The sequence below is a fragment of the Theropithecus gelada genome, chromosome 1 (assembly GCF_003255815.1).
Source record: "Theropithecus gelada isolate Dixy chromosome 1, Tgel_1.0, whole genome shotgun sequence".
NCBI lineage: Eukaryota > Metazoa > Chordata > Mammalia > Primates > Cercopithecidae > Theropithecus > Theropithecus gelada.
This window is the reverse complement of record NC_037668.1, coordinates 168,083,283-168,110,153: the sequence shown is the minus strand read 5'-3', so window position 1 is coordinate 168,110,153 and position 26,871 is coordinate 168,083,283. Positions and strand designations below refer to the sequence as shown.

General features: G+C 33.2%; 1 protein-coding gene across 1 annotated transcript in view; it reads right to left on the bottom strand.

Annotated features, from left to right (window-relative positions):
• The window catches only part of DENND1B (DENN domain containing 1B), a 273,717-nt gene that overhangs the window by 156,862 nt on the left and 89,984 nt on the right, over window positions 1-26,871 (bottom strand). Inside the window, exons 4-5 of the mRNA XM_025365141.1 lie at window positions 12,521-12,570; window positions 10,426-10,545 (exon numbers count right to left, since the gene is read on the bottom strand). Coding sequence (XP_025220926.1) covers window positions 10,426-10,545; window positions 12,521-12,570 — 170 coding nt within the window. The remainder of the gene's footprint in view (window positions 1-10,425; window positions 10,546-12,520; window positions 12,571-26,871) is intronic.

The window sequence follows — 26,871 nt, the reverse complement described above, 5'->3', positions numbered from 1 at the left end:
CTTATTTAAATAAAGTGAGGCCTTTGGTAACCTGAATTTTTCTTTCCTGGTCTACTATAAAAACAAACAAACAAACAAAAAATATATATATATATAAAACGAACACTTTTCTCTATCTACATATATATCATAATTATGTTATTAGAAAGTGAGATAATCTTTTTCCTTTTCTAGACCAAAAACTCTTAACATTTCTTTCAATGTTCTGGTTTTCTGAACTTTATATTATTGTTTTTCACTGATTATCTTCCCCATTTAATTCCCTGTCAAATTGCGAAGGCACATCAGAACCAGATTTTTCCTTAAGAATTTAATTTATACAGATAAATATAATTTATCTGTAAGATTATATCCTTGTCTTTGAATAAATAATTGATTAATATACCCATATTTAGGTTACTTTAAAAAATTTAAACAATTTTTATTTGTGCTAGGCATTTTGGTATCTACATAATTATTACTGTTTTTTACATGTCCAAGAATAATAAGTTTTATTGAATATCATCCTGGTACCAGGCTATGACTTCATCAATAAATTAAACTAATACTGTTTAGAAATAAGCTTTACTCTTATGGGATATTTCTCATAGTCATCTCTAAGGCCCCAAAATACTTTATTATTTCTATTTGGGGAGTATAACTCACTAGTTAGTTATACATCCATCTGGGGGTTGAGAGCAGAATCTAAGAATCACAGAATTTATGTGTTAAAACAATTGGAAGTGCAGGAAGTAATATTACTTAAGGAGTAACTATATGAATGGCAGTTTGTTGGATACTTATATGTACTATCTCATTTAATTCTTACACTAATGCTTTGATACATACTTGACTAAACTAAGATAAAGCAATGTATCTAGGGTCACAAAGCTATGGAATAGCAATCTTGGGATTAGAACCCTAATCAACCTGAGTAATATATGCTCAGGGGTCTGCCACAGACAGTCTATCACCCTATCTTGGCATGTATTTCTATATAGCGAGCCTTTTAATAAACATGTTCAATGACCAGGCATTTCAGGCAGCTAAATGAACTGAGACAAAAATCATTCTGTTGTAATCTTAAATCAGCCTGCCTATATGTTCTATCCACTGAAGCAAATTCTATCTTCCAAAATTCATCTGCTTATTTAATATCGAGAGCATTATCTTTATGACCTTTAAATTACAGTTTGTTCATAGGGGCAAATTTCCCAGCAAATAAAGATCCATTCAATGTGATTCTTTTAACTAACATTTTGGTAAATCCTTACAATTTTAGCTTGGTATTGCTTCCACGTTCATCACTGTCAATAAAAATTTTGAAAAGGGTATGGCTTGCAAAAGTGTTCAAGATGCCTCCCAAAATAACACCAATTATTTATCAACATTCTAAGTATGAAAATTTAACCTAATCAAAAGACTTATATCATCTAACCAACACTCTATACATAATTTGTGAAATATTAGAACAGACTCAAATTTCAACCACAGCACTCCCTGATACATCAGTATGTACTATCACCATACTAATCAAGTCTAGTTACAAACAATGCTCTCTTTGTAAACACATACTGGCTCTCAGTGATAACTTTCTCCTTTTAAAGAACACATATCATTCATACTTTTTAATAAAAACACCACATATAAAAGTGGAACTAATCTATAACGTAGCCATTGCTCCTAGAAACGTCAAGAAAGCAAGGACATTTTCTGTTGTAAATAAATAACATCTACAGCAAAGAGTGCTAACTGGCTATTTGCAGGCTACGTCTAACCTAAGGGCATATTTTGTTTGGTCAACACTGTGTTGTTGTTTAATTAAATAAGTTGCCAACTTCCAAATCTGAGATAATTCACTGTAAAAATCCAGACTTCTTGTTCCTCTTAAAAATCAAAAGAACTGGTAATACTGGCCACACATTTTTCACTGCGCAACAAATGCCTAGGGCTGAGTTGTGGCTTCTGTCTTTGAGTATGACGTGTACAATTCAGATCACCATACATACCCCAACTTCCTATTGTTAGGCACCTAACAGGTTTCTCTCATTTGAGTCCCTTACCTGGTCCACATAGGTAACCGAATTCATAACTCCTGGTAAGCAGCAACTGCTCAACAGTAAATCCTACTGACTACTCACTTTCTTATCTGACAAGAAAATGATCCAGGGTATACAAAATAGTCCAGCAATTCCAATTTTAACTATACTCTATGTACACTTTAAGTCATTTAGACTTAAATTTTAATTATACTCAATTTTAACTATACTCTATGTACACTCTAAGTCATTTTGCCATATATTTAATATGGCAAAAAATAACATCATTTTTTAAAAGAAAATTATATCCAAAACTTTTGAAACACACACACACACACACACACACACACACACACACACACAGGTAAAAAACACTAAGTTATATAAGCTTATGTTGCTAGAGTAAGAAATGTTATTTTCAAGTCTTTATTTTGTGGTTTCTTAGGGAATTTTCAAACAATGTATGTTCAAAGCAATTCATTTTAACGATTATCAATAAGGTAAAATGTTAAAATGTTTTTCACTAAATGTTATAGTCCCAAAGAGAGTCAAAGTCTGTATTCTTACAACAGAACACAAAAATCCTAGGAAGTTAAAAAAAATTACTCAACATATTGTAATAAGTGAATAAGACATTTCACTTGAATTTTTAAAACTTAACAAAGAACAACTGTGACTCTCGTAGTCTTGCCAACATATATAAATGTAAAACATTATGAGCAATTATTTTAAAACAAAGTACAGGAGATTAGTTAAAATTTAATTGTAAGATCATTTCCTTAATTTTCTATAAAGACATAAGGCAAAAGAGAGAGATATACATAAAGTCATGAGTCCATTTTGTGGTAGTAAGAAGACTTCCCCCACACTTCTACTTCCACTACAGAGCTGATAAAACTTTTACATTCAAAAGTCAAAGGTTAAATAAAGGAAAGGAAATGTTTTTTGTCAAATAGTCAGGTAACCACTAAAGTCTAAGCGATCAGCAGGAACCTAACTTATAGTAATCAAATAAAACTAAGGAAACTGCCTTTCCGTAGGAAAACGTCTAATGTCTAGAGGCTGTTTTTCTGTCTGGAAAATTGACACAAAATGTGTAAAATTGAAACATTCTGCTTCTGAGGGATTTGCCCAAAGGAAGAGTGTGAAAGCTTCAAGTTTGGTATGAGTTAAAGGGGGGAGGGGGAACTACAAAGGCCCTAAACATAAATCTGTCTTCCCTATTGGAGTATTTCATTTTGAACCCTTGGCGACAATTTTATAGTTATAAAATTATGTTACTCAAATTAGGTAAAAAAGTTATTTCTTGCATTTTTGCTAGCATATGAAACAATTCTAAGTACAAACAATTGCCAGATTTAAATTAGTAATATCTCAGGATATTTTTGAAATCTTGTTAAAACTAGGATAGAAAGAACTAAAGAACAGAACAGTGACTCAAAATTAAACGTCAACTTTAATATTAAATAGGCCTAAATTCTAGTATTTTTTCTAAAAGGTGAACAAAATAAATAGAAATCAAAGAAATGTACTAACTTTCAAATCTTCTAAAGACCTAAATCCAGGAGAAAATGGACACATGGTTTACATAGCATAGTGTGCAATTTTCTTAGAACTCTGAGGTAAATCTAGATTACAGTAATTTCAAGTCCTATAATAGCATCATCCAGGAGTAGACAAAAGCCGCTTTACAGCATTATATACAAATGTTCCAGCTTAGAACTCTAAGGACTAGAAGAGTTTTTTGGTTTCTTTTTTTAAATAATGTATATGTCACTAAGCAGACCACTTGGCTAGGTAAACAAACACTAAATGACGTTGCTGTTAATTAATTGCCACTTAGTATCATTAGTATCAACATCTTTAACCTAAAAGAGTCTCTGCCAGTCAAGAAATCCAAGCAAAATTATTTTCTGCTATTTCTAATTAAAATATTCTATCAATTTGTACTGTTTTATTTTACTTTGTATCGATATACCTTAAAGCTTCTTAAATGTATGGCATTTTAATTATGTCTACGCTTTTATAAATACCTGAAATATTTTAAACTGTTCAATATCAACAAAAACTGAAGAGACATTCATAAATGTTTTTATTTTACACTTTTTGGATTAAAAGGCAAATTCAAACAGTAGAAGATAACTCACAAATGAGAAGATTTTTAGGAAAATATATTTTATCACAATAGAAAAAAATTTATGTTTAGGATATTGGAAAGACGATAGGAGAAACATTAATTTCTATCTAAGAATATTAATTCCTTTGCTACTGACAACGAACTCTGGATAATCAAGCCATTATTATCTCAAAGTAGAATAGCTACAAATGGAGAATGCTTCAGAATAAAGGCACTAACTTTGCACAAAAGACATCTTTAAGAAGAAGGTATTAACATTTTTTAATATCCAAAAGTCATAATACATTTCTGGTAAAGATATAAGAAAGTGATTAAACATAACCAACATTCAGAAGGGAAATATTTTTGTGTGAAATCTCAACTTACAATAAAAGAAACAATAGCAATGAACAATTGTCAGATTAAGCATGTGTAAACATTTGAGGCACTTAGGGATGATAATATGAAAGCCATTGTAGCTTTTTCAATTTATGAACTCCTTTAGATGCATTCATTCATTTTACAAACTGTGAATAAAGACTACAGTTAATCATTTACTTTGACATCCCATAGAAAAATTTGTAAATGTATCTTAGCAAGTCTTTTGAAATAAAACTAGAACTAAATACCAAAACATAAGCATCAATTATGTGTTCACGAATATACGTGACTTTTATCTTTTAAACTTATCTAGATCCTCCAAATTTTCTATAGCAAAATAAATTATTTTTGTTATCAGAAAACATGGTTAAAGGCATATATCTACGTCTTGCTTATGCAAGGATTTTATCATACTTCTCAATAAATTTTGGCCCTATTAAGCACATGAATTCTAAAAGTCAGGTCACTCCTACAAAACTGCAAGTAAAAAGGCTTTTGCCAGCTACTCATAAATAACTCAGAAAATGAGCATAGTTGATCTTCTCTCATATACTTCTGGAAGCAGCACAGTCTGTTATAAAGGAAGCTGGCCTGTAAATTAAGAGACCTGACCACCCTAAACCATTGTATGAATAGCTCATTAGATAATCCTACCTTCCTTTTCCCCCTAAAATTACCAGTTATTCTAAGTCTTGGCTTCATAATGAAATAAGACAAACTAGGCTGGGTGCAGTGACTCACGCCTGTAATCCCAACACTTTGAGAGGCCAAGGTGGGCTGATCAGGAGGTCAGGCGATCGAGACCACCCTGGCCAACACAGTGAAACCCCGTCTCTACCAAAAATACAAAAATTAGCTGGGCGTGGTGGCGCGGGCCTGTATTCCCAGCTACTCCGGAGTCTGAGGCAGGAGAATCACTTGAATCCGAGAGGCAGAGGCTACAGTGAGCCAAGATCGCGCCGCTGCACTCCAGTCTGGTGATAGAGCGAGACTTCATCTCAAAAAAAAAAAGAAAAGAAAAAAAAGACAAACTTTTTTCAACCACGTCTCAAGGGTACAGTAAAATTAAGTAACCACTGTTGGAGGAGGAGAAAAAAGAAAATAATTTCAGGTGTAATAGAATTTCTCCAACCATCTTACAAATCATTCCCATCTGGTTGAACATTCTGTGTTGAAATTACAGAGAAACATCAATATCTGGCTCAAAGATTATAAAGCCATCCCATTAGCAATATTTTTTTCTGTTTAAATCCCAATTTTCAAGAACATTGAATGAAACTGTGCCATTCCCATTCTTTTTATTTCATTTATTTATTTATTTATTTATCTTTGAGACAGAGTCTCTGTCGCCAGGCTGGAATACAGTGGCACGATCTCAGCCCACTGCAATGTCCGCCTTCTGGGTTCAAGTGATTCTCTTGCCTCAGCCTCCCAAGTAGCTGGGATTACAGGCATGCACCACCAGACGCAGCTAATTTTTGTATTTTTAGTACAGGCAGGGTTTCTTGACCTCATAATCTGCCCGCCTCGGCCTCCCAAAGCACTGGGATTATAGGTGTGGGCCCCTGCGCCAAGCCCCCATTTCCATTCTTAATTCTGCTATATCACCATGATCACCTGACTGGTATGGAGTGCCTATACTAAAACATACTAGTAAGATAATTTCCTATCCTACAAACACACACATATTTTACCTGGCAAAAAATGATCTAGCTAAATTCCTACTAATTTTTCATATAATACCTATAGTTCCATATTTACAGTTTATTATCTATATAATAACATCTCAAAGTTTTAGAGCAGGAAAAAATTGAAATGATTTTTGCTTATTGTAAAAAGTAGATAAATGCTGAAGTGAATAAAGTAAAAAAAGTTCAGGATATATCCCTTTAGATGTTTTTATAAGTACATACAATCATATATTAATATATAAATATTTATGTGTTAGCTATTTTTAAAATACATATACATTTATATACACATATAACTTGTTCTCTACAAATATAAGAACATACCACAAATATTATTTTGACATTTTTCACCATGTTACAACAGATCATAAATATTTCTCTAAGTGAGGGTATATATGTGTGTATGTTTTTCTTAATAGTAAAATAATGTTGCACTATTCATTTATTTTTTCAATAATTATCTATTAAGTCTTTTAAGAATTATGTGCCAGGCACTATTGTAGACACTGGGAATATATGAGTAAACAAAAGACAAAAATCCCTCCCCTCATGAGGGTAACATTCTGGTGGGAGAGAAGGGAAGGGGTTGTGGGACAGAGAGGAGGTTACAAATGTACCATAATATACCTAATCAATTCCTACTGAGGGGCATTCATGTTGTCAACACTTTTACATTTATTTTTTATTATTTCTTTAAAGTGACAGGTAAAATTCTATGTACTTATTGTGTATACTTGAAAACATTCTTTTCAGGTATAACCTCCTCTGTGTCCCACAACCCCTTCCCTTCTCTCCCACCAGAATGTTACTCTCACTGTTTGAAAACGTTGTTTTCAAGTACATATACATTGTGGAATGACTAAATCTAGCTAATTGGCATTTTTTCCTACTATAAACCATGCTATAATAAATACCTTTGTTCACACTTTTCTCCTCACTCTTAGAAATAATCCTGGATTTAAATTCCTAGAACTGAAGTTACTGACTGAAGAAATACGAGATTTTATAATTCTAATAGATACTATTAAATTTTCCTTCAAAAGCTTATACCATTTTATAGTCCTATAAACAGCATATGAAGTGTGTTCTCCCTCATGCTTATTTAAAAATTTTTTCAATTCTGCTAACCTTAATGGGCTCATTTCTTTTACCCTCAGCAATGCTGAGCACCATTCATAGCTGCATATATTATTTACATTTCCTCTGTAAGTTATCAGATGCTTTACTTATTTTTCTATCAGATTATTTTTCTTATTAAGTTGTAGGTGCTTATTATGTATTTTGGCTATTAACTCTTTCTTATAGTGGTTGTAAATATATTTCCACCAGTTTATTATTTGCATTTTAAATTTTACTATGCTTGTCACCATACAAGCATTTTCATCATTATGTGCTCAAATACACAAATCTTTTAGGGATTCCATGTAGACTCTCGCTGCCACAGTAATTTTTTCCTTCTAGTTGACATTTAGAGTTTTATCCATCCTTTCAACAATTATAAAGCTAAAAGTGGTGACGGACCATCAAACCAGGTGGATAAACTTGGACCAAAAGCACCATAACTCCTCTTACTGTAGCACTTATAGAAATCTATCAAAATTCCTTTCCAGGGGATACACTGATTATAGCTTACAAATAGACATTTAACTATCTATAATTTTCCAATTTCCTGAATAAGATGCTGAATTCCATTATATTTGAATCCTCCACTCACTATTAAAATTAAATAGTTATCTAACTTACTGGTTATTCTCTAAATCAGCTGTTCTCAAAGAATCCCTTCACATACTGTCTTTCAGGAAAAAATATTAAGATATGCCATTAAAATCTTAAAATGTCAATATTTTTTCTAATTTACTAGGAAAAACAAGCTGGAGAATAGAATTTTCTAAATTTAAGACTTTCCTCTATGATTTTTTCATAAAGTTTTGATACCTCCTATTTCTTATCTACCAAAAGCACTGTCAAATGACAAAAATAAATATAACAGGAAAAATGATTTTAAATAAAAGATAAAATATTCAATAACACTTACTGTGAAATGTTCTGTTTATTGGTATACATGACTTTACTTTTGGTTTTCATTATGTTTATATAATATAATCATATTTTCTGCAGGTTAAAAACTCTTCCTACTTTAAAGAATATACCACAACATTCAGGGTTCTTTTACATATACAAGTTTAGAACCACAGATAAAAATAATTTGATTATTATACTTGCTTTAGAGTTTGTTTCCTACAAATTAATGACAATTGGGTTGCCAATATGGACCTTATGCTATTCTTTCTGTCGATTAGCAAATATAGTTCATGTTTTATATAAATATTTTCAAATAAGGATTGCTTTCCTCAATTTAAACAGAAATTCCTAAGAATATTTATTCCACAAGCACATTTACAGAAACTGTTCTAAATATTCAATAATTATTTGTAAATGATTAATAAATTCAATGTATTCAAAGTATTTTAAGAGTTCAAAACAAAAGGCTCAGATTTTTAAATTATAAATATCAGGAGGTCAGTTTAGAGGCAGTGAGGTAAGCTATAAAATACAGACTCAAATCTTACCTGAAAATGATGTTTACTCTCAAATGGGTAGACAAAAACAATAAAGGTGAGGTGAAGTGTGTGTGTGTGTCTGTGTGTATGTGTGTGTGTGTATTGAGAGAGAAAGGGAGAGTAGGGGAGAGGAGGAGAGAGGAAGAGAAATGCATGCTAACAACTGATGAATCTAGGTAATGTTTATATAAAAGTTCATTGTGCCATGAAAACTTTTCTGTAAATCTGAATTTTTTAATGAAAAGTTTCAAAAATTCATTGAGAAAAATAAGAAAGCATATACAGCTTTGGTCTTTCCATCAGGGCAAATCCATCTTGGGCACAATGCATAAAGATATACTCCTGTTTAAACTGTAGCTTTATGAACTTTCAGCGTGAAACAATGATGAAAGGAACTCTCCCCACCATTGCCCATACTGTCATCTCCACCCCCACTCCCCAACCAACCTGCTCCAAGTTCAAAAAATTAACCTACAGTTTTAAGCATGACATTCTTTTGGATAAAGCGTAAGTTTTAAGCACAATTGTTATCCAGATGAAAAAGTTGTGCTAAAGAGAGAACGGGGGCACATTCACAATTCTATTACGTATAAAGCAGTTAAGCACTTACTTTTGAATAAAGCTTGAAAAAAACTCTCCAGCTCTAACCAATGTTCTAAGTAAATTAACAAACACTCAATGAATGATACAAATGTAGCTAAATATTAATAGCAAATGAACAGAAAGACTGATTTTATAACAAAGTTTTCTTAGTAATATGTTATTTCATAAATTGTTATTTCTTTTCCTATGAGCATTTCTAAGAACTCTAGCTTAACCAATATCCATATTATAATAATAGTATAATGTCCTATTTTTATAGACTACATCTGGATTTCTGATTCATCAGGACATATTGCAAGGATGCTGACCTTTAGATCCCTTTCTTCCTAACAGTCAGCGACTCAGATCCCAAGTCCACAGGCAGGACACATACTCTCAACTACCTACTGAATGAAGGCAGATAATGTAGGCAATTAGACAGGACAGATAGGACCTGTGGAAACTAGCAAGCCCATGACACAACTAAAAATCTGCTATTCAGTTCCAGTTTATTGTTGCCATGGCAGAATTAGTAGATATCCTCACTTTTCAAAAGGAATGTGAAATATGAACGATATACAAAACTTCCTAAAATTCGTAAGGTTAACGTCCTTTAAAATTTTTAAAACACCCAGTAGCCAAATGAAAACCTCTAAACGCTTTCACCAGGTTCATCAGTTTGCAACCTCTGTCTTAAAGCCGCAGTTCACTTTTAAAAATCCAAGTTCAGGTTCAGTGACAGAAAAGGGCATACATTAACTTAACTTATCTTTTTGTATTTCATTTAATAGGTGAAACTCCTATATTATTTGAATCCATCTCTTTATATTTAGTTTTCAAAAATAATTCTACAAAAAATTAATCTTTAAAAAATCGATTCTTTCAAGGAAAGTTACACTATGATAATGGTAAATCTTTAAACTTAACTGATTCTGTATACAGAAAGTCAGGAAAAATTATTTTTCAACTTGCTTTTACAGAAAACAAGTTTTTCTTCATCCCAAGCACAACAAAGTACAAAAGAGAGATACAGTTACCTATTTTGCATCCATTTTTTTTTTACTACAAATACTCACCTAAGGATGCATAAACAAATTGTGCCTCCTGACGTGAGTCTGCAGAATCCAAATCTCTGTTTACTTTCAATGTCTGTCAGTACAAAGGTAAAGTGCTGTCCAACTTGATTCTGAGACACCCTAAAATATAGTAACATTATGAAATATTGTATCTTCTTTGACAATTTTCTTCAAGAAAAAAGCAAGAGTATATTCATATGTGACATTGGTTTCATCTTTCTAATCAGCTGGTTCTTGAAGCCAGAACTATGTTCTGAAACTAAAGCAAGTGTGAAATATATAAACACCAAAATAAGTTGTAATACCTCATAGACTGAACAGTTCTGCATATATTAATCTCTCACTAGGAAATCATAAGGTAGTCTACCATAAATGTTCATGAGACTAAAAGTGCTCATATTTCATAAATTATCAAAATATTATTACTGAAACTATAGAAGAAGCTAGAAGTGATGACTAAGTCCTTTACTTCAACTCTAGCCACTTTTCCTAATTATTCTAAAATTGCTTAGATAGCAAATCATGTCACTTTAGAATCTAATGGTAGCCACCACCAATTCTATTTAATTGCTTCTCCTGTTGACATTCTCACCCAATAAAGTATCCTACAAAAATATCCTTGGTATATTTTTTTCCTAGAATTCTCTTGTATAGCTATCAATACATTGAGAAATAAATTTCCAAGTATAAAATAAGAATATAATTTCTACCAAATAAAAAAGGCTTACCAGCTAAGCTGTAAAGAATTTTAGTCAACTTTGAAGTATCATACTACCGTAATATGTGTCACACTTTGGTATAAGGGGCAATATAAAACGTTACATTGAATCTTCATTTCTACTTAAAATATATGAATATATTTCCTAGTACTGGCTGTAATCTTGCCATTAGATAACCATAACTGAACTTGCACTTCCTTGTCCCAAAATAAAATATCCATGACACCTACACTTTGGTTTTGAAATAGCCACGCGATTGTACAGAAGGAAATAAATTACTGCCAGTATCAATGCTACGAACAGTTTTGTCAGGAAATGTTGCATTTCAAATGCTGAACATTTAACAAATACACTTTTAAGGAGACAGGTTTTTCTTACACTTTAATAAACTCAAAAAAAATAAACAAAAAACAAAAAACCCTCTAGTCACAAATGTGACCTCTAGTGTCCAAGGTTCATAATATGCTTTTCGTAGCTGGATCCTAAATCTTCCTTACTATTAATATGAAACTTGTAACTTTTTTTGTTGGGGGTAGGGCAATGATTCCTCAGATAAGGTAAAACAAGGAGTATCATTCATCAACAGTGCTTATTAGTACTGATTAGTCCATCATTCAGAAGGCTTTATCTTTAATACAGTAAAATCATAAAGTCTCACTAATATTTACTATAGCAAAGTATTTTCTTAAAATAAATATTCTTTCAAAAACCCTTCATATCACCCTCTTAAGAAAACTGATAATAAAAGTATTTAAAAAATCACATGAAAAACAATAAATGATCTGTTGTTATGCTCACAGGGCTGTATGTTCCATGAAATTACAACTGTATGCAATTTCATCATTCAATATTTATTCAGTTAAATATAAAAATAAGATTTGCAAAACTATAAGTTTCCCTATAGCTTTCCATAATATTACACTACTTCTATAAAGCTATTATTGAGAGACAAGTAGCCATGAGTTTTACAGCATGACACAGATGGTCCTTTCAATGAGGATGAAGTGAGATAGGAACCAGGAAACATATATATCAAGACATAATTCTAAGACTCTGATCAAGGTCATATTAATATTTTTTTCCACTAGTGCTCACAATTTCTACCTGAAGAAGACAGAATAAAGGGAAAAAATAGAACCTATTGGCAATAGTGTTTTCAGACTTGTCTTAACTGGTCATAGTAGAGAAAATAAAAGATGTGATTTAAAAGGCTTCGTCTTCCAAATATTAATTTTCAACCTCTTTTCAATCTCTAGCCTTTTTGTGAGAAGCAGTAAAGAGATGGGACATTTTATTTTATAAAAAAGCATATGTAATCATTTTTAAGTATGTACTAAAATAAGCTACATTTATTTTAAATGATACTTATACTGTACCTTTCAACGTCAAAGGGAAAACAGAACTTTGGCACACTCTGTAGTATTTCCTACAAATGGAAATTTCAAAAAAGAGAAATGTTTTAGAATATTTTTTAAGATGCAGTTAAAACTTAAGAGACATTTTCTAGGAAAAAAGTTGCTTTCTTTGTCCTTAAGAAAAATAGCACAGGTTCCTAGACTAAAATAATTGATTATTAAAAAGGAATTAAGTTTGTGCTTTGGCAGATTGCACTGACAATGCCACAGAAACCCCAGGGGGGAAAGGCCTGGCCTGAAGGGTATTAACACCCTTCACATCCCCGCTGGGATTCCCTTCAACAAGGCCATATGGATTTTACAAGAAGCACCGCACCATATGGGTAAGCTACGTCTGCTGCTACTTGTACCACAGTCTAGCCATAGGGACTTCTGACAGATCCTGGCTCAAAAATATAAATGTTGTTTCAATTAAAATGCAGGCAGAGAAAAGGGAATGAAGTTGGCAGCAGAATGAATTACTGAGAGGTATAACAACTCTACATGTCCCATAGTCAAACAGTTAAAAAAAAAAAAAAAAGAGAGAGAGAGAGAGAGAGAGACTTTCTATAGCCAAAGAAACATTTACATGATTCAATTCTTGGTATTGTTTTATCTTAACACTCTTAAAGAAATGTGTATCTAAAAACAAGCTTTCAAAAACATAGCTTCTATTCTGTGCACTTTCATTTAAGAATTGCCTAATATGAAAATCAATGCTTTAATAAAACACAGAAAATAATCTGAATGATTTTGAAACCTTCAGTTATTTAAGTCATTAAAAATAATTTAAAAATCTTTTAGAAACCATACACATTAACAACTACAATAAAATACAAATAATTATCAGTTACTTGGCAAACAAAGTCTTAAAAATCTATTTTATTTGAAAAATAACTTAAAATTAAGTCTGATTCAAAAGTTAAACTTTAAACTTGAAGACAACATCATACAACTTCGAAGTCAGGCAATTTTACAAGACAAAGAGTTTTATAAGGGTGTTTCCTATTGAAAAGAAAAAAGAGTAAATATCTTAATGCAGCATTCATCCTCACTGAACAATACTTTCGCTACCACTTCTTTGCCACTAAAACTAAGGTCTACAGAAGTCATCGGTATCTGAATATTTAACTCCTATACATAAATATAGCATTGAGTGTTTTAAAGTGGAATTTCTTGCATTCTTTTAAAAAGGTAGACTACAATAAAGTGTCAACTAAAAATAAAACGTTATAAAATTTCAACACCAATACCTAAGAGAGCTTCAAGTACCTTAATGCACATAAGCAGAAAGAAAAGCATCTTGTAAAAAAAAAAAAAAATCATCTATTCCTAGGGCAGGGTACCCTGGATTGCTTATAATCACGTGCTTTTAAAAGTATGAGCACAGATTCCACATTAAGCAAAAGCTAACTATTTCACCACTGACAATATTTTGTTAAATGTAGTTTAAAAAGTCACTACACTTGCAGTAAGTTAAATTCTGTAAACTGAAAAACAGTTCATTGCAAATGAGACCAGTTCATTTTCATCTGACCATTGCTTAATCCTTATCTTGTACTTCATAAAGTGAAACTATTCACTATTTTTACTATACATGTGAACACTATTCGGACCTCCTCCTATAAAATTGTCCACATAATTTCTGTAACAATAAAGAACAAATATTCAAAATTCAATACCTGCCTCTAAATACACAAATTAGTAATATATTTCACATCAATTTTAAGACTCAAATTAAGAAGAATGCTTCCCAGTTAGTTGCTCAATCTTTCACACCCTCCCCCTCCCTTCCTCCACAAGCAACACACATGCACACACTTCTGCGAAACAGCCTCAGCTCGCTTCCCAACTGGCAGAAGCATCCCTCAGGGGACAAGTCTTTAAACCTCCGCACTCTTTAAAATTCAACCAGCCAGCAGGTCTATAGACTAGTGTATAAACAGTATAGACAAAAAAAAAAAAATCCTCTCTCAGCTTATGTCAGTGACAAAGCAGCTCAGCAGTTGACTGTTTCTCCCCTGACAGCATAAACTGGGTTTACACAGATCAATAGTTGGAAGTCCTACCTAGCTCCCAGGCCTTGGTTTTCTTCCTTAATTACAGGTGCTATTGAAACTGAAGTGTAAAAAAAGAGAGACTTGGAGGGAGGCATAAAACGCATGCAAATAGCTTTTAGGAATTCTCTTAGCAGTAATATTAATTGAAAATTATACTCCCACATTTATTACAAAAGAGTGTATTAAAGCTGGTATTTTCACTACACAGTGTTTTTAATATGACACATATACAAACACACACACATGCACACACAAAATTCTAGGTTAGCATCCACAGATTATGTGAAAAGTTTAAGACAATACTCTCCAGAAGTTATCAATTTTTCCTTTTCTACAGACTTTTGCATTTAAAGAATATTCCTTAGCCAAGAAAAATTATTTGAGTTTCAGAATCCTACTAACTCTCCAAAATGTTTTATTTTTATGCCAAGAGTATATTGGCTAACATATGTCAAATGATAAAAATAGGAATAACAAAAAGAATGGATGGAATAGAAAACAAAATTATGAACAGCAAAATGAAAGAGGTTATAATACATATTTCTGTGTATGTCCTAAAACAGCACTTCCATTATCATATTAATGACTGGAAACAAGGACTGATGAAAATTTATATTTTGGGGGGTTTTGGGCTCCATACCAGTATATCTCTAGTAATAAGCATTACAATAAAATTGATCTTGTAAGACAGAAGACAGCCAATTGCTAGGGTTAGAGTGGCATATTATTTATCCCATCAGGTTACCATTTAGCACCATAAATTGATCAACTGAAAAGGAAAACAAGCATTTAAGAATTTACTTAAAAAGAAAAAACACTAAAGTTTACATCTTGATCAAAGTTCTTAGAATTTGTTCTTAGAACAAAGGTCTTTGAACTTATCTGAGAAAAATCTAAGATAAAATGAGATGTGTCACTGTTGATATCACTAATTGTTTTTCCTCCTTCTCAACTACTTTGTCCTCCACTGTACACTGAAATACTAGTGTTCTCTGAAATTCATAGTTTCTTCTCTTCCCTACTCAATAAGATATACCTGTAAGCAATCTCATCTACACCCATAGTTTCAACTATACCTACTAAATCTCTTAGTCTTGTAGTTTAGATATTTCTCCAGGATTATGGCTCTAACTACTTTCTGGTATCACTTTCTAAATGTTCCCAGACACCTCTAATGAAGAATGTACAAAACTGAAGTTGTTCTTTTAGTTATGGTCCTTATCACCTGAACTGGCAGCACCATCTACATAGTTACCCAAATCAGAAACACGGTAGTTACCATGACCCCTCCTTTTCCCTGACCCCCACATATAATTAATCACTCACCAAGTCCTTTCATTCAATTTCATAACTATCTTGCTCCAGATGTTCTCAATGGAGGTGGAAAGGATTAGAAAGAAGATGAAGAGGTTTTAGAATCACTTGGGAGTGTTTTTCAAAACACAAATTTGAAGGCCTACATGAAACCCACAAGGGTCCTGAGTCTTTAACTTCAGTTTGAATAGCACCAATAATTAAGGAGTAAGAGTAACTGTATCAGTTAAGGGTGCTTAATGTATATAAGGAAAAGTTATACTCTCATAGCAAGAAGTGACATGGTTGACTTGTTCAGAGACTGTTTAATTCAACATCTACCTCATGGACACAGAAGTCTTCCCTCCTGCCCTGCTGGACTAAATTTGTTGGTTTTTTCCTCAGCTATCTCTACTCATGATCACAAAATGAGCTTCCAGAGTTCAGCACATCCCATGAAGATACAGCAGTGTTCAGTGAAAGAAGCTTCCCTTTCTGTCAGTCTTTTTATCAGTGAGGAAACCTTTCCCAGAAGTCTGATCCCTGACTTTCCCATTACATTTAATTAGCCACAGGGTCATAAGTCACTCCTAAACTAATCCCTGGCAAGGGAAATGGTTACCTATGCTCAGTTTAGCCTTAGACCAGTTAGAGTAAAAGTCAGAATTCAACCCATTCATCTCCCGATAACCATGACACATGTAATTATAGAGAAATATAAGTGAAGTATTATATTTTATTTCTTAAGAATCCTCATAACGATATTAATCAAATAATAATTACATTTATACTAAAGTTCTCATTAAAAATATTACACAACATCATATAAGGACAATTTTAAACTATCTGTAATTTTATTTCATATGAATAACACTTTCAGAATCATTTTGCTACAACCAAATGGGCTACTTGTCTAATTTAATCTAATTTTTCACAAAGGCCATGAATTTCTAAAAAGATGATTACTTAATTTTGAATATTATCCCCCAAATAAGTGAGAATTACCTAATAATACACATTCATTCAATTTATTTATACTTTACACAAGAGAGTAATAACTGAGATTCCCAAACAGCACTTAGATGTTCCAGGGCACCACAGCAAAGTCTCAGGGACACTGTCAGATATTTTAAATTTTCAAGGGAAACAAAGTTATATTAACAGGGTGATTAAATCAAGACATATTTTATAGGGAGAATTATATTAATTTGTCAAATTACAGAGATAGCCTATCTATCATCTTTTTTTTTTTTAAGAAGTGTTTTACTCCCACTTATGAGTGAGAATATGCGGTGTTTGGTTTTCTATTCCTGTATTAAGTTTTCTGAGGATGATGGTTTCCAGCTTCATCCATGTCCCTTGGGGAATATATTTTTAAACTTAGGGCCAAAAAGGAACTGTCAGGACAATTATGCCCAGTGTGGAATTTTTCTCTTGGATTTTACTTTTATGTAGTGTTTTCATTAGGAATAAATCCCTCTTCTACCCCGCCTCCTTAAATTAGGGAAAGCGCTCTGTGAATTCCAACACTAAAACTACTTAGGTTATTAAATCTGATCAAGTTATTTTTCACTATCAAGAATTTAAAATAAATTTATATCATTAGAATATTAAAATAACTGCCATGAAGCAAATACATTTGCTATAAAAAGAACTGTGCTATAAAATATAAATTTCAGAAATTTCAGTTCTATGTGCATAAGTCTTAGGTGATGAAACCTATGCAATCAACTTTAGTTTGATCTAATGTCAATGAAAAGACTAGATTGGAAGTAGTGTAGAGTGACATTACCAAAAAAAAAAATCAGAAGATTATGCATCTGCAGATTCAACCAACTATGGATTAAAAATATTTGAAAAAAATACAAATAAAAAACCAATATACTATAACTATTAATAGAACATTTACACTGTATTAGATAGTATAAGAAATCTAGAGATCATCTAAAATATATGGGAGGATGTGCATAGTTATATGTAAAAGTCCCATTTTATATAAAGGACTTAAGCATCTGCGGAATTTTGGTATCCATGGGGATCCCAAACCAACAGGATTATATATATACATACATACATATATATACACACACACATATTCCATGTATTTATATACTTACATGTATTATATAAATATATATTTATCTACATATTTTGTGTATGTATATGTTTATATATATTTATATTTACAACAAGACAAGTGGTGTGCTTAGCAAATAAAAAGCAAAACACATTTATTCTCATAGGTTAAGAAAAGAGAAGCATTTTAAAAAATCAAAGTGTGTATATATAAGAATATGGATTTCCAGAAGGTTTTTTTTTTTTTCAAAAATTCTATTAAAAACTGTCTTCAAAGTTATGCCCCAGCCAGGCATGGTGGCTCACACCTGTAATCCCAGCACTTTGGGAGGCTAAGGCAGGCGGATTGCTTGAGCCAAGGAGTTCAAGACCAACCTGGGCAACCTGGTGAAACCCTGTTTCTAAAAAATATACAAAAATTAGCCAGGCATGGTGGCATGCACCTGTAGTCCCAGCTACTCAGGAGGCTGAGGTGAAAGGATTGCTTGAGCCCTGGAGGTGAACATACTACTTCACTTCAGCCTAGGTGACAGGGATCCTCTCTCTTAAAAAAAGTTTTGTCCCCAAGTTAACACTAGCTTTTAAGCAGAGATTTGAATATAAATTACCCAGCTCTATCTAAGAAAAAGACATTTGGGAAGACTATCACTCTTTTTCCCTGATAACCATATAACCTCTCACCCTCTTCAGACTAAATATATCTCTGCTTCATTCACTCCTATACTAACTAGTAATATTTTCTAGATCAAGGGAAATAGATCATAAAATAGAACATTGCCCATAATATTTGCTTATATTTCTAGATACTAATGTATTTTTAGATGAATATCAAGCAATCATTTAAATCAAGATAAGTAGACTTAAGATAAGTAGGAAAATGCTTCAAGTTTTAGAAAGAAACAAGTTTTACAGCAGTTGACTGATGATCACTTACCATGACTCCAACCCACAGCTATGTGCTATCGAGAGTAAACGAAATACACTTCCTAATTTTCAAAACTAGGGAGACTTTAGATCATTAGAAAATAGATGTGTGCAACCCAATAAATATGTACACTTTAAAGTATGTGTTTTATTGAAAATAAAATTATATTCTTAGATTTAAAAAAGAAAATAGATGCATATTCACAAGTACACAAGCACACACACATTAGGCAGCATATCAAAGTAACCAAGTGCATGACGTAATTAACTCATTCAAATTCTGCTTCTGCAAAGTACTAGTTATGTGCTCCAGTTTCCTCATCTAGGAAATGGGCAAAATTAGTGTCTATCTCATTAGATCACACAAGGATTTATTTGAGGAACTTATATAAGGATTAAGTGAAAATAAAATAAAAATCCATACAAAATGATTAGGATAATATCAAGCACATTAACCCCCCCAACAACTATTAGCTCTTTTATTAGTTAGCTATTTGTTCTAATAACTCTTGTTATATGAATTTAAATTCATATATATTTAACAAGTATTTACTAAGTACAGTACAATATTAAAGGTCCTGTGTCCAATGCCTGTTGCCAAAACTTTAACATACTGAGATATAACATGATGAAAAGCATTATACTGAATAACTTATCTGCTCTTTTGAAGATTTTTCATGTATTTTGTAAGTAGGTATGGATGTGGATACAGATGTATGTACAAATATATATTTGAATATATGCAAATACTTCTATTTAACCAAACACAATAGAAGCAAACACTGTTAACATTGCAAAGTTATCCAATGTACGTATCTGATGATTTCATCACATACAAAAAGCTTACTTTGGACTACTATATTGGCTGCTTTCGTTCAAATTAAAAACACCTTCAGAGTCATATCAACAGATATTTTCAATTTAAGGGGGACATACTGATTGACTTCTTTTATTAATGTACTTATTCAACAATCCAATAATAAAGATTAATCACCTTTTTCTTATCTTTGCCTTGTATTACAGAATTTTGGTTTTTATTTGACTTTTGAAGCAATCTTTCTTTGTTCTTTGTCAGTCTCTATTTTACATTTCTCCTCAGTCTTGTAGACACCAAACCATTGATGCATATTATTTCTCTCAGTCTTCACACGTAGTCTATGTTCATACTATCTTTCTGTCATCATATTCACGCAAATATTCTCCATTAACTGCCCAGGCCATATATTAGAAAACTGATTTTTGTGCAACAGATGGAACATAATAATAAAATATGTTCCAGAGGAATAAATTATAATTAATCTTGTTTTTGTTTTTGTTTTGTTGGTTTTTTTTTTTTTGGAGGGGGGGGTCCTGCCTGGAACCTAGTTCAGAATTATCCCTAAACTGCTTGTTTTCCCAAAATAGTAAATCCTGTGATAAACCAGATAGGATTCTTGTGGTTTATCTAGCTGCTTCAAGAAACAATAAGGCCTTTCATTTTCAAGAATAAATCAGGGACCCTACATTTTCAAGTGTCTGAAAATATACCTTTAGCTAGTTCTTATATTCTGGCATCAGTGGCATATTATTAATTATTTATTTAAGCCTTGAATGTCCTGCAAGTCTATAAGATCACCCAGTAGAAATGAGATTCATGGTGTATTTGAAAAGTTTGGAAAAATCATAACTGATTATTCATTCAGTTATTTGGAAGCTTTGTCTGGAAGAAGTAAATTATAATTACACAATTTTTAAAAACAGATTATTTAATGAAGACTACTTAAAAAGTATAAAGTCTAGTTAGTACAACTCATATTTACAAACTCAAAGTAAAATTATATAAATAACTAATTTTTATGTATATTCACTTTGCAAATATTTAATACATTAGAATAGCAATCGCAGCTAATAACAATATAGAGTAATAAGAGCATTGGTAGGAAAACTGAAAAACAGTAGGGACTCTTGAAGACAGACATATAAACCAAATTGTGGCATATCTAGGAGAAAAGTCCCAAAGGAAGAAATCATATGTAAATAGAGAAATAAAGAGTGAATAAGAAGTTGGCCAGGCTATATAGCATGAGGAAAGAGTGGTGGAGGGATGTAGGAGTGGTCCTCCCATCATAGGAAAACATGTGCAAAGAAAGGTCTGGAGTTGAAAAGGAAGTACAAATGTTGAGATAGTAATAAGACAAACTGGACTGAGAAATAACCAGGGGACTGATTATATAAGGCCTTTAGGCCAATTAAAAATTTTGGACTTAATACAAAGGGTAAGGAAACCATTCCTCCTGGCAACACTTTCCATATATCTTCTCATTATAATTATCAGTAGCATTCTCTTTTACTTTCAAAAGTATCTGAGGTAAAATTTACAGTAGTGGAAATCCGCGAGTGGTCGTCTGGGGTAGGGGGAGGAGTGGAATGAGGAATCAGAGTGGATATTAAATAGATTAACCAGGAAGCAGCAGGAGGGAACTTCCTGGAGAGACAGATTAATATTTGGTATCTTGAAAAGAATATGGGTTACACAGTTATATGCATATGTCAAAACTAATCTCATTGTATATTTAAGATCTGCATTTCACCACATATAAATTATAGCTCAAAAATAAATCAATAAATATCTTAGTTTGAACAATAAATCATATGGCTACCGTAAAAGAAATAAGGGCAATTTGAAAGGTTTAAAGCAAGGAAGGGTATGATTGGACTTCAATTTTAGCAAGATCACTCTGTCTATAGTGTGAGAAGGCTGAAAAGGGGCAAGATTAAACGCAGAGGGATCAGATATAAGGCTTTTATGGTAAATGAAGTGTATGGTGCTGGCCTGAAATAAGATAGCTGCAGCAAGAATGCAGAAACAGTCACAAAACTGAGATATACAGAGGAGTAAAAATGGAGACATCCAAGAGGTAGCTAGATAAAATTTCTGGTGCTCCACAGAGAGAACCTGGCCTGGGACTGGCACTGATTAAAATATATAAAAGCAATAAGAGATATACTACTGTATTCTCCAATGTTATGAAAGATAAATATCCTTCTTCATATTTTTATACTCCCATCAATAAGCAACTTTATTATAATATTCTCAAGTATGAAATCACTAAATTTTCTCTTACAATGATGAAAACATATATCTTTATTTTCCTAATCACTTGTATCAAGACATAGGTTTTAATGTGTTCAACCACTTTTGATTTTATAATCACAATATGTGGTTGATTAGTTAGCAACCAGATCAATGGACTTAGTGTTGAACCAGAAAGCTCTAGTTGTTACCACTGGAAAGGTCAGTTGGAACAAGTATGTCTCCAAAGTTTTTGCGGCTGTTTTCAACTTTGGAGTTGCCCTAGGCCTAATCAGTGCCTGGCACACTACTCACGCTAAGAAAAAATCTGAACTCATGTAAAATGACACCATTTTAGCACCATCAGAATCAATTTACCCTGATAGACATTTCAAGTAATATGATTTAAAAGAGTCTGCATGCTTGCTTTATCTTCCTAATAAAGACAAGATAAAATAAATGCTCACTCTGTGCCAAGTTCTGACCTAAGCACTTAGCATACATTATCCCATTTAACCTTACAACAACCCATGTTTCATTCCCTTTTATGTGTGAAAAAATAAATTAAATAGAGGGACTGAGAGGCTAAGTAGCTTGTCCAAAGTCAAACAGCTATCAAATAATAGAGTTAGGATTTGAAAACAAAGCCGGAAACTTCAAACCATTATGCCCCAACCCTATGCATTTTTTACATTGTTTTCAACGAGATTGCAATCTATAGTCAGCAGATGCCTAAATCTGATGTCTACTTGATCCTTATACAGTGTATATTATCCATTTATACGAAGAGTTAAGATTATACAATTAATACTTCAGAACAAAGGTTCAATCTGGTATATAAAAAAATAAAGGGATGAGGTATGAAAGAATGGTAGGAGATCAGACAATATGTCATAACAAATGTGAGTCTTATCTGCCATAGATTGCTCTATTCCCTTGAAATTATACCCTGGGGCCAAAAAGAATGCTACTTACATCTAGGCTTATTTGTTACTACTAAGAATATCAGATTTATAGTGAAAACATATATTTAAATATTTTCAAGTAAGACTTATAAATAAGAGCTTAAACTGATTCTTTCTCACAGATGAGCAAAACACCAAGTAATTAAATTTGAAGCATTTTATTTAAAATCTGGACCAGGCACAATGACTCATGCCTGTAATCCCAGCACTTTGGGAAGCCCAGGCAAGTGAATCACGAGGTCAGGAGTTTGAGACCAGCCTGGCCAACATAGTGAAACCCCATCACTACTAAAAATACAAAAAATTAGCTTGTGTGGCAGTAGGCGCCTGTAATCCCAGCTACTCGGGAAGCTGAGGCAGGAGAATCACTTGAACCCGGGGAGCGGGAGGTTGCAGTGAGCCGAGATCGCACCACTGCACTTTAACCTGGGTGACAGTGCGAGACTCCATCTCAAAAAAAAAAATACTGAAGCAAATTATATGTCATATTGAGAACAAGTGTCATATCAGAACAAATAATACTAGAATAACATAGGCAGGATGAGATTAAGCAAGGTCAATAATAATGGAGAAATATACCGTTGAGAGACTATTTCATCTTAAGCTCAGGATTGGGAATCTGTAAATAAGACAAAGCTATCTATACCTGGTGGTCAGATACACGTAGCTTGGATGGGAGACAAACTGGGGCCAGTTGTTATACTTTTAGCAATTTTATTCAGAAAACTTTGTTAGATTTCTTGTAACTCCTTCAACTTAAAGCAGGAACTAAGTACTTAGTAAGTAAAATAAAATTATATTCAGGTTTTATTTAGTTAGCAAGGTGTACTAAAAAAAAATCAAAAATCTAGGAGCTCCTAATACTTTTCCGTATTTTTAGGTTATCTTAAATTACACAAGATTTTTCTTCTACAGAAATGCACATGCCCATTAATGTTATTTATGTATTCATTTTTTTAATGGTAGTATTTTATTTTGTTTTTAAAATTTCTTAATTAAGCTGTTCCTTTTTTTTTCTTTTTTTTTTAATTTTTTTTTAATTATTATTATACTTTAAGTTCTACGGTACATGTGTATAACGTGCAGGTTTGTTACATATGTATACTTGTGCCATGTTGCTGTGCTGCACCCATCAACTCGTCAGCACCCATCAACTCATCATTTACATCAGGTATATTTAAGGCTAGTCAAATGAAGTAGTGGAAGTAGAGAAGGAACAAAGAAATGTTAACTGATAGTGATCAATTCGCTGTAAAAACTACTGCACTCAGACCAGCCCCAAAATTTAAAATCTGAAGTCCTAAGTGCTTTTTTTCTAATTGAGTGTTTCTTGAAATTCCAAATAGAAATATTGGGAGCTTATATTTTGTAAACTTATACTACCCTTATCCATTATAGAAGACCCACCTCTTGGAATAAAAATTTAGTTCACACTTCCTGCTGATGTAATCTTTGGCCTCTTGCTGAGATTATGTGAAGATGCCAATTTTGTTATTAGTTCTTATCATGTAGAATGCTTTCTATGATAAACTGAAATAAGAATACCAGTTGTTTTTACATAATAGCCATCAAAGAGCCCTCACCAAATAGCAATGAGTTTTGATCACTCCAGTCTAGTCTGCTTTGGCACAAGAGACTTTAAAGAGAAAACACAATTTCCCAAGTCTCTTACAGAGGATTTTACTCAACAAGGGAGAAACTATAAATAAAATTCCTTAATAAGTTTTCTCAGTTAAAAATAAATTATTCTCCTGAATAAATTATATCACGCTTTCTACCTATTCTTACATTTTATGGAAATACATCGTAAATACGGGACAAAATAAAACAGGAATGACTTATTTATAAAAGCAGATTAAGGTAAATTCTGTGAAGTTAGATTTAACTTTAGATCAGCTAAAAAGAACTAAAATAGTTCTTCCTTTCACTCAAAATTTCCTTGAAAGTATAATACATTCAACAAGTCTCTACCACATTTTGCTATTGAGTTTTCTCAGCCTGCTGCCACTAGTAATCTCTAGTTTCTACATTTAGTAGCCTTTTTCCATTCTTTATCATATTTAACTTTTCTACAATGTGTGACACTTTGCTCAATGACTTTAACATGTGTTTATTAAGAAATGTACTATGTATGAAACTAGGATTCAAAGATGAAAGTACTCTGCTCCTTAATCTAAGAAAACCAAGATTTTAGACTAATTTCCTCCCATTGAAAAGTATCTTCCTAGATATCTGTCTCTCTTTTTTTTGGCGGGGGGTAGTTCTCCTCCTATCTTTGTCATTTCTTTTCAGGCTGCTTTGCAACTCCTTCTTTATATTGGTGTTCCCTCTGGACTCTGTATTCCGCTCTTACCTTTCCAAGGGGAATCTACTCTCACTGCTATACACAACTGATAAAAGCTTGGGCTCCCCAGCCAGAATGCTAGATTCAGAATCCAGTTGAACGACCTAACAGCTGTGTAAAATCGTTCATCTAACTTTTCCTCTCTTGGCTTCAATTTCCTATTCTGTGAAATAAAAGAGCTGTATTGAGGATTAGATAATTGATATAATACAAATAATGTTCAATACAATGTCTAACATGTTAAAATGCTTAGTAAATGGGAGTCGTTATTTCTGAAGCAGAATAGTATAAATAGCTGAGAACATGAACACAAAGTCCAAAATGCACTGCCTCAAATCAATGTTGTGCCACTTAAAAGCTGTGGAACCTTGGGCAAGTGACATGGCCTCTCTGTGCCTCAGCTTTCTCATCTATAAAATAAGATAATAACTAATACCTACTTCATAGTGTTACCGTGAGAATTAGTTGAATTTACAAGAGTAAAGTGCTTGGGGCAGCATTAAGTAAGGTTTTTCTAAGTATTTTCAATGCTTCCAGTGTCTCCTCAGAGCTGCATATTTTTTCCATTTGTAACAACTGTTACTTTGATATTTTAACCAGACTGCTTGAAGAAATAAAACACATTATGTCTACGACTTATCTAATTATCTTCTTCAAAAATTTCTCCTTTCCCTTAATTAACAGCATCACCATTTATCTAATCTTCCAAGTGAGAAATTTCAGTAACTCTTTACTCTTCACTTTCTTCAAGATCTCTCAATAGATGCAGAAAAGGCATTTGACAAAATTCAACACTTTTTCATAATAAAAAATCTCAACAAACTACAAATAGGGTGAGACTACCTCAAAATAATGAAGGCCATATATGAAAAGCTCACAGTTAACATTATACTTAATAGTGAAAAACGGGGGCGGAGCAAGATGGCCGAATAGGAACAGCTCCAGTGTCCAACTCCCAGCACAAGAGACAGAGAAGACCGGTGATTTCTGCATTTTCAAATGAGGTACTGGGTTCATCTCACTAGGGAGTGCCGGACAATCGGTGCTGGTCAGCTGCTGCAGCCTGACCAGCGAGAGCTGAAGCAGGGAGAGGCATCGCCTCACCTGGGAAGCGCAAGGCGGAAGGGAATCCCTTTTCCCAGCCAGGGGAACTGAGACACACAACACCTGGAAAATCGGGTAACTCCCACCCCAGTACTGCGCTTTAAGCAAACGGGCACACCAGGAGATTATATCCCACACCTGGCCGGGAGGGTCCCACGCTCACGGAGCCTCCCTCATTGCTAGCACAGCAGTCTGCGATCTAACCACAAGGCAGCAGCGAGGCTGCGGGAGGGGCGCCTGCCATTGCTGAGGCTTAAGTAGGTAAACAAAGCCGCTGGGAAGCTGGAACTGGGTGGAGCTCACAGCAGCTCAAGGTAACCTGCCTGTCTCCGTAGCCTCCACCTCTGGGGACAGGGCACAGCTAAACAACAACAACAAAAGCAGCAGAAACCTCTGCAGATACAAATGACTCTGTCTGACAGCTTTGAAGAGAGCAGTGGATCTCCCAACACGGAGGTTGAGATCTGAGAAGGGACAGACTGCCTGCTCAAGTGGGTCCCTGACCCCTGAGTAGC